Below are 9,253 nucleotides of genomic sequence, written 5' to 3'. Positions count from 1 at the left end.
CATCCCTGGCTCCAAGCTACAAAGATAGAATCAAGGATCCTCAGGGTTTGAGACACCATGGGGCAGGGAGAGGGGGATGTGTGCATGTGGGAGGGAAGGTAGGGAGCGGGGAGCAGAGGGAGCACTGAGCACAGGCAAATTGGAGGAGGGGTGTGGGATGGCCTGTGTGTCCATGTGGGATGATGCTGGGCAGTCTCAGAGGACGGACTTGGCTCCATGGGGTGGAGCCTGCATCTGGGAAGATCAACACCGGGTGGAGGGGTTGCACAGGGCTAAAGAGCAGGTGGGGAAAGAGGAGCCTGCATTTGGCATAAGGAGCACACGCATTATGCTGGGAACTGGCTTGAATCAGGCAGCAGGGGATGGGAGTGATGAGCTTGAGATTCTGGCTGCTAAGGGTGTGTGGGGTGGGGATGAGGAGAAAGAGGTCATGTGGGGATCTGGAGCTGTGGTCCAGGCTTGAGTGAACTTTGGGAGACTGAGCTGGAATCAGGTTATGGAAGTGGATGGGAAGAGGTGGAATCATTGGAGGGTTGGGGAAACACTGTAAGGGGGTGCTCAGTGTCAGACACGTTGGAAGGGAGGAGACACCATCGTTCACAAGACCACATATCTTTGCATTGCAGCAGCATTTACTGAAACACAGATTGAGACAACCCAGAAGGCGAGACACCCACAGACAGCCATAACAAGAGGGAGACCCAGGGAGTGGCCTAACCTCCAACCCAGCAGCTCTGCATCGGACAAATCCCTTCTGCACCGGCAGGGGGCCATCTGGAGCAACCATGCAGTTTTATTTGAAATGTGAAAGGGCTGGGAATGACTCTCTAACTGAAGCCCAGAGGAGAACCAGAAAAACAACTCCCTAAAATGAGAAGGTGGCGGAGATAGGCTGAGGGTCTTTCCCTCTGTGGGAACCCGTGGAAGATTCTGGAAGCAAGCACACATTTTCCATTCACACAGCATTTCATGCTGGGGGGGTGGGGGACGCGGGTGGCACCCAGACTCTACGCAAAGCGGACGGACCTGCTGCTCTCACAGCTGAAGCTGGAGACGCGGGGCTGACAGGGGGCGCAGGAGTCGGGCGCCATCACTGTGACGCTGCCCCCTGTGGCCACCGGGCCAGAGGCAATCTGGCGGCCCGGGGTGGTGCTATACGTGAGGCCCCCACAGGTGACTCCGCCGCGGGAGCTGCTGACACCTGTGGGAAGAGAGGGGACAGAGAGAGCTGAGTGGCCTGCCGTGATGTCCCCAACCCCGGGACAGGCCCTAAGGGGCTTCTGCACTGCAGGAGCTTCCTCCTCCTCCAAGGGGTTTAGTAGTTCATAACTCAGGCCCTGTTCCTCTCAGCATCTCAACCCCTCTAAACCACTGGGGCGAGAAGGAAGCAAGGAACCCCCTGTCCGCCCATCCAGGGGGGGGCGAAGCTGCCTTTCCCCATTTTTTCTGGCCTGCAGTTCACATCGCCACCAGTGGAGGGCGCGCTCAATCGTGCCTTCTCAATGCTTCCAGGAGCAGGAGTTGGGGTGGAGTAGGGTAGGGGGATGGAAGGCCCTCTCCCAGACCAGGAACATTCCAGCTTCAGTGGGTTAGGCTGTCAGGTTCAGATTTTCCCATCAACAAAGTCATTTTTCTAGGGGGTTTTCAAGCAGGTACTTACAGACATTCACGGAGCCCACACCTTCGCACAGCCTAGGGAGGAAGAAACCTCTGTTAATTCTGGGCACTGAGCTGAATTCCTTGAGGGAGATGGTTGCTTGGGCACAGAGCAGACAGACCAGCGGTCTACAGATCTAACCCCTAAGAGGCAGGAAATGCTCCCTCAGAGTCTGCATTAGATGCTCACTTTCTTAGCCTTCTGACCATGGAGACAATACCTTATGATAGAGGTGGATGAGATTAGGAACTCCACTTGCTGCCTCAGTTTGAGTGTTCCAGCCCACCTTGGTCAGAGCAATCAGGCTCCCAGAAAGGAGAGTCAAATGAATGCAGCAGTGTGTGTGCAATGGCTTAGTGCCAATGAAGAGCGCCATGCACATGGAGTGAATTGTCCTTATAATGCATGTGCCTCTGCGGGCTGGCCAAGGTGCAGCCTCCTGTAGGAAGCTATTTGAAGAGAATGGATTTTAGAGGTACATGTCTTGGGTGCAGGTCCCAGCTCTTGTGCTTATTAACTGCATGGCCACAAGAAAGTCACTGAACACTGGGCTTTATTTCCTTATCTTTGGATGGGAAAAGTGATACCTACCTTGCTGGATTGTAAGGATTTAAAACGAGCACTTAGCACAGCCCTAGCACATAATAAGCATTCAGGAAATTATTATTATGAAGCTTGAGCTGTACTGGCAGTGGGCAGAGATGCAGCTCACACTTGGGCTCAGGGAAATTCACTCCCAGAGGACCAGGGCCTCCTTCTAGGTCCCTCAAAGTCTTCCTTAGCCCCACCTGTGTTCCTCGCCCTCCAGCAGGCGCCTGTAGGTGGCGATCTCGATGTCCAGGCCCAGCTTGGAGTTCATCACCTCCTGGTACTCCTTGAGCAGGCAGGCCATGTCCTGCTTGGCCTTTTGCAGGGCGCCCTCCAGCTCAGCCAGCTTGCAGCGGGCATCATTCAGGGCTGCCTCACCTTGCTGTTCTGCCTCGGCCACGGCAGCCTCCAGCTTGGCCCGCTGTGGAGAAGGAGATGTGAGGATGAGGATTAGAGAGAGAGAAGGCACAGCTTGGCCCACCTAAGCTGATGGGGCTGGGGCAGGGAGAGGAGGATCCCAGAGAGAAGGCAGGTTAACCACCTATGGCCAGGGAGTTACTGGGACTATAAACAGAAGGGAGGAGATGGGTGCTTTTCATCATCTCTCCTTGATGGCAGTTGCAGGGTGGCCAGGGAGGGGGACATCAGTAATGTGGCTCATCCCAGCTCCAGGACCGTGTGAGGTGCCACAGCCCCTGCCCTCTCCCTGGGCCCCTGCTTCCTCACGGAGAAACTGTACGGCTTGTTTAAGGCCAGGCCTTTGCTATCCTGGGGGCAAAAGACCTGGTGCTGGAGTGTGCCTGTGCTAGGCATTCAGGCCCTCCTGGAACCCCCTACCTGGCACTTGGCATTTTCAATCTCGGCCGTCAGCCTCTGGATCATGCGGTTCAGCTCATTGATCTCCTCCTTGGTGCGGCGCAGGGTCTCCCCATGTCGGATCACTGTGGCCTTCATCTCCTCACACTAGGGGGAAGCAGAGATGCTTCTGAGGCTCAGAATGGGACGTCCTGCCCCTTCAGGACATCTCAGATGATTTGCAGGTTGTGCAGTGCTCAGCCTGTGCAACCATACATGGCAGCCCCACTCTGCCACTCAAATTGAATCTGTCTGTTCTTTTCTCACCATCCCTAAAGATCACAATCCCCAAACAAAAGAAGCCTTTTCCGATATACACCTCACATCCTTCCCACCGCCAAGTCTAGGAGGCAGGTGTCCTGGGCTACTCACCTTGCTGCGGTACCAGGACTCAGCCTCGGCCCGGCTGCGGCTGGCAACATCATCATACTGAGCCTTGATCTCGGCGACGATACAGTCCATGTTCAAGTCCCGGCTGTTGTCCATCTTGACAATGACTGAGGTGTCTGAGATGTGGGCTTGGAGGACTTGGAGCTCCTGGGGGGCCAACAGCCAATGCATTTGGTTCTGGCGCCTGGTCTGGGCCATGTGCTCCACCCTGAGGGCAGTGTCCACTCCCTGGAGGGGCACTGCTCATGCGCAGTACATGACTCCTGTTCCCCTTCATTGATACACAGTTACGATAAAGCTGGAAGGGGCCCTGGAGGTCAGCTGGGGACAGCCCCTGACAACAAATGGGGAAACTGAGGCCCAGCATGTGATGAAAGCCTGGTTGAAAGTCATTCAGCAGGGAAGCTGGGGTCTGAATGCCGGGACTAGTGATCTGTCCCTAAATTAAGACCCTTTTCTAACTGGAAATGCACCCTGGCCCCCCCTCCCTGACATATACACTTTCACATCTATGTAGAGACCAGAGTGCACAAAGACCAGCACACAGGCACACACTCTGCCCCACAGAGGCTCACAGGCACAGAGAAGCCCCGCCACAGGCACACGCACACGCACACGCCACAGTCCTCGGCACTTAACGCACACGTGTCTGTGACAGCCACACAACACGCCCCTTTGGCATATGTGTGCATGTTCTTTTCATGCTTACATCACCTGGGGGCAGACATGCACACAACCCCAGTCTGCCCTCCCCCCCATCTCCATGCCTCCCCTACCCCCCTTCCTGGCTGGCTGGCAGGGGCCCCCGACCTCATCATAGAGGCGCTTCAGGAAGCTGGACTCCTCCACCAGGGCCTCCACGTTGGCCTCCAGGTCTGACTTCCGCAAGTAGGCACAGTCCACGTCCTGGTGGTGGAACAGAGAGAAGGGGGTGTGCGTGTGGGAGGAGGCCCGGGGAAGGTGCCTCTGGGTCTGGGGGTGACTGTGCCCCACTGAAGGTTGTGCGGAGGGCACCCCTCCCTCCCAGCCCCGAGACCAGCCCCCTCACCTTCTTTAGAACCACGAACTCGTTCTCTGCTGTTGCCCTCAGAGCCACCTCCTCTTCATACCTGGTTGTAGGGGAGAGGGGCTGGAGCTGAGGGCTCAGGGCTTGGCCACCATCCCAGCTCTGAGACAAACTCTTTCAGGGTTAAAAGGAATTAACTCTGTAAACGTTCTCCTGTCTGTTTCTTGGTCTATTCTGTGACTTGTTCAATGGCCAGCCCTGTCCCCATCCTGGTTTATTCTACCCTAGTCCTGCTGCCTCTGGGATGAGATCAGGGAATCCACAATCCATCCCCCAAGTCTAAAGTCATCTGTGCCTCCTAGATCCAGAGACCTAGTGCCACGGGCCGGGAGGACGCGGAGCCCGTGTCATGAAGGTGAGCTGGGAAGAGGAGGAACAAGAGAGCTGTAGAACCCCACTGGATTTCCTAACTCCTCTCAAAACAGCTCTAAGACCCTCAGGTCTCCAGGGGTTAGAGGTGGAGCCAAAGAATCTTAAGAAACTGAGGCCCCTACTGGACATCCCCTTGGGTCCCAGGCAGCTCTCAGTTGACAGGCAGGAATCTTAATGAAGGAATGTGGGTGGAGCCTTCCCACCTTCCCCTGCTATCCCTGGGTCTTGCCGCACTCACTTCTTCTTGTAGCCCTCCAGCACCTCCTGCACATGGTTGAGCTCTGAGGCCAGCCTCCCACTGTCAGCCTCTACGCACTCAGCCTCCCGTCTCAGGGTCTCGATGTAGCCGTTGAACAGCGGCTCCAGGTTGCTCTCACAGCAGCGCTGATTTTGGTAGAACTGCCACTTGGTCTCCAGCAGCTTGTTCTGCTGCTCCAGGAAGCGCACCTGCCACCCAGGTCGGGAGGAAGAGAACTCAGGAGGAGACCGGGGAGGTGCCGGGCTCCCCAGAGCTCTCTCTGCCCTGATGCTGCCTGAACAGCCATGAATACTCAGGGCCAGCCAAGGGCTGAGCCACGGAGTGTCTGTGACTCAGGGGGCCTTGCTCTCAGTCCCTCAGGGAGGCAGTGTAAGTGTGAGGGAAGGTGTCCCCCAGCCCCTGCTGTAAGTCAAAATTCTGATTCAAGTCCCGGATCTACCACTGTAAACAGCAAACTGTCTAACCTCTGGGTAATTGGTTTTCTAATTTCCAAAACAGGGATGATAATAGTACCTTCCTTAAAGTTGCAAAGATCGAACAAGTTACTACATGTAAGGTGCGTAGAACAGTTTCTGACACAGTAAGTGTTCAACCAATTTAACTATGACTTTAATTACCAGTTGCTCTTCATTTATTCATTTATGCAACAAACATTTATTGAATATTTACTGGGTGCTGCCAGGGCTTGTGCTAAGACACACACATGTGCGCGCACATACACACACACCCCTTTGTCTATGTCTATGCTATCAATCAATTTCATCCTTCTGCAGGGAGTTAATATTTCTCCCATGGTACAGATGGGGAAACAGGAGACCCCAAGCTGTGAAATGACTAGCTCGTTATCTCGTAATTAGTAAGTGATGGAGTCAGGATCTGATGTCCCTTGAGGCTCCTTTGCCTGCCCGCCCACCAACATAGTCTATCTAAGCAGCACACTAAACTCACAGCTTCAATTTGTTATTCAAAAAATGGAGATGATGATACCTAACCCATTGGCTCATTTGAGGATTAACTGAGATCACTAAAGAGGAAGTGGTAATAGGAAGGTCCCCCGGTCGCCCCGTCTCCCCTGATCCCTGACTACAGAGCGTAGTCCTATCTCCTCTGCCGGGATGAGGCCTCCTGGACACAGGAGGGGCCGACATGGAGGGACGGGCACAGGTGGCCTTTTGGGGAGGCAGCCGCACAGCAGTGCGAGGTTTCTCACACTCTGCGCGGGCGGGTCTCCTTCCGCCAGCCTGGCAGTATCCCCTTCCTCATTCCTAGTTGTGCATCCATGAAGGAGGCTGCCCAGCCTGGTTAACTGTCACCTCCTCTCCCACTACTGTCTTTGGAAAAGAATGCTAACAGCTAACATTTGTCACGCACTTACTATATGCCAGCACTGTGCGCTTATGTACCCATTAATCCTCACACCTAACATGAGAGGTGGGTTTTGTCATGCAGACAAGCAGCAGGCCTGCGGTCTCGCAATGCTGAGGGGCAGAGCCGGGATGGGGAGGCAGGACGGCTCTGAGCAGCCATCTGCCCAGCACATGCCTTTCCCTCTCCCCACCATCTCCCATTCTCCCAGCACCCAGAGCTGTTCCACAGCTCTGCTGTTCTCATGTTGTCTCAGGAAGCACACACAGACTGAACCACAGGCTCAATTTCTGGACCACACGGGATTTTCTCTGCACTTTGCAGGATTAAACAAGAAGACGAATCCTTCGGCCCATATTGATCTGCATCTCTCTCCGGCTGCTGGCTGCCATGCTGGCTCTCCTACCCAATGGGACCCTCCCCAGAGAGCAGGACTGGGGCAGACTCTGGACATCTCAGGCCTCACTGACCTTGTCGATGAAGGCGGCGAACCTGCTGTTGAGGCTCTTGATCTGCTCCTTCTCCTCCTGCTTCACGCACTGCGCGTTGGGGTCGATCTCCAGGTTGAGGGGCGCCAGGAGGCTCTCGTTGACCGACACGGTGGTGATGCAGGGCGTGCTGGGGCCACACACGCCGCCAGAGCGGTACCCGAAGCTGCGACTGCAGGAGCCGGCGCGGAAGCCGCCCACCGCTATGCGGGGCCCGCAGGAGCCCAGGGCGGAGACGCTGCGGCTGCCAAAGCCCGTCAGCCCCCGGTAGCAGGACACCCCTCGGTAGGGGGCGGCGCTGATGCAGCACCGGCTGCCAGTTTTGGGGGCCACAGCCGAGCATGAGCTGAAGGTCCTGGTGACCCCACATCCTGAGCTGATCCTGTAGGAGCGGCAGGACATGGTGTGAGTCTGAGCGGATAGAGGCTGAGCGCACGGGAGTCTCGAGGGTGGCAGGTGCGCTGCTTAAGATGCTTCTGGCCCCTCTGATCTTCCCTGGTCCTTTTATTGCTGGGGAAAGCTGGGGTTGGCAGCATGAAAGGAGTGAAAAGCCATTTTATGTTGTTTATTGGCTTGGGGAGTTTGCCAGCAACTCCCCAAAGACTCATCTTAAAGGTGAGCTCAGTGGCGACTCTGGGGCTCCGGAGAAGTATTGAAGATGTTATTAGGGACACTGTGCGTTTGCACTTTTCATCTTCAAAGCTCGTTTACATACATTAGGTAATTAATTTTCTCTCAGTCTCCCTGCGAGATGGCCTCAGCCCACACCTGGAGACGGATTTGAACTCCACAACAGTCTGAGGTGGCTGGGTGTGGGGTAGAGTCTGGGGCCACAGTCCGCATGGGGAAGTTCTAGGGTCCCAGTTTGGGTGAGACCACCAGAGGTCATTAGCTTGTCCTCCTGGCTGCACACAGGACGCACTGTCAATTAAATCGTCTTTCAGGGGCTGATAGAGCAGGTGAGTCCAAACCCACTCAGACAGCATTGCCTGGAAGGTGGTTTGGGTCCAGAGGGGCCATTTTGACTATGCTCCGTGCTGGACAGTTGGCTGCAGCACATGGTCTCTTAGAACTTTCTGGATTCCAGCCCAGAAGGCTTTGTTCCAGAGCCTTCATTTCTTACCTGCAAAACTGCAAACCATTCAACTCTCAGTGGCCACAGTAATGGCCCCTGGTGGGTAATGGGGAGCCTCCTCTTTAGCCACTTCCTCCTACTTGGCTCAAGGAAGGGAGAACTCAGTCCTGAGATAACCCAGCTTCTATGAACTTGCTTTAGGTATCTTCCCTTGGGTCCTTTTTAAAAATTGAAGTATAGTTGTTTTTTTTTTTAATTAAAAAGTTATTTTTAATTTTTTTGTTGTCCACGAATAACCCAATTTAAGTGATCTTTATTTTTTTTAACATTTAGAAAAACATAATAATAATAATTTTTACTTTAGTTTTTATTTTTATTTTTATTGACATATAGTCAGTTAATAATGTTGTGTCAATTAAATTGAAGTATAGTTGATTTACAATGTTGTGTTAGTTTCTGGCATATAGCATAGTAATTCAGTTATACATAAATACATTCTTTTTCATTATAGGTTATTACAAGCTATTGAATATAGTTTCCTGTGCTATACAAAAGGACCTTGTGGTTTATCTTTTCTGTATATAGTAATTTGCATCTGCTAATCCCCAACTCCCAATTTATCCCTCCCCCCTACTTCCCCTTTGGGAACCATAAGTTTGTTTTCTATGTCTGTGAGTCTGTTTCTTTTTGTAAATAAGTTCATTTGTGTCATTTTTTAAAAAAATTATACATATAAGTGATATCATATGACATTTGCCTTTCTCTGTCTGACTTACTTCACTTAGTATGATAATCTCTAGGTCCATCCATTTTGCTGCAAGTGGCATTATTGCATTCTTTTTTATGGCTGAGTTTGTGACCACCATTGTGTTTGTGTGTGTGTGTGTGTGTGTGTATATATACCACATCTTTTCTATCCAGTCACCTATCAATGGACATTTAGGTTGTTTCCATGTCTTGGCTACTGTGAATATTATGCCCATGAATGGAATTCCCTTTGGCTCTTTAAGAAGAAACAGGTCCTGTGAGTCTCACTTCCTTCCAAGACCATCAGCCAGAGGAGGTACTCATCCTGTTTGCTAGCCCTGGAATTGTCACCCCTAGAGGAATGTTCACAGACTGCTCTGTGCAGAGACCA

General features: G+C 53.0%; 1 protein-coding gene across 1 annotated transcript; it reads right to left on the bottom strand.

Annotated features, from left to right (window-relative positions):
- Positions 1–610: 610 nt before the first annotated feature.
- LOC105076364 (keratin, type II cuticular Hb5) lies at positions 611–7,531 on the bottom strand. Its single transcript, XM_010964468.3, has 9 exons — positions 7,023–7,531; positions 5,167–5,375; positions 4,539–4,599; positions 4,301–4,396; positions 3,473–3,637; positions 3,083–3,208; positions 2,446–2,666; positions 1,661–1,692; positions 611–1,201 (listed from the first exon to the last, which is right to left on the bottom strand). The coding sequence occupies exons 1-9, from the start codon at positions 7,440–7,442 to the stop codon at positions 1,008–1,010; spliced, it is 1,524 nt and encodes a 507-aa protein (XP_010962770.2). The 5' UTR covers positions 7,443–7,531; the 3' UTR covers positions 611–1,007.
- Positions 7,532–9,253: the final 1,722 nt, after the last annotated feature.

Source organism: Camelus bactrianus, chromosome 12 (assembly GCF_048773025.1).
Source record: "Camelus bactrianus isolate YW-2024 breed Bactrian camel chromosome 12, ASM4877302v1, whole genome shotgun sequence".
Taxonomy (NCBI): domain Eukaryota; kingdom Metazoa; phylum Chordata; class Mammalia; order Artiodactyla; family Camelidae; genus Camelus; species Camelus bactrianus.
The sequence above is the reverse complement of the archived record's forward strand: the minus strand, read 5'-3'. Positions and strand labels throughout refer to the sequence as shown.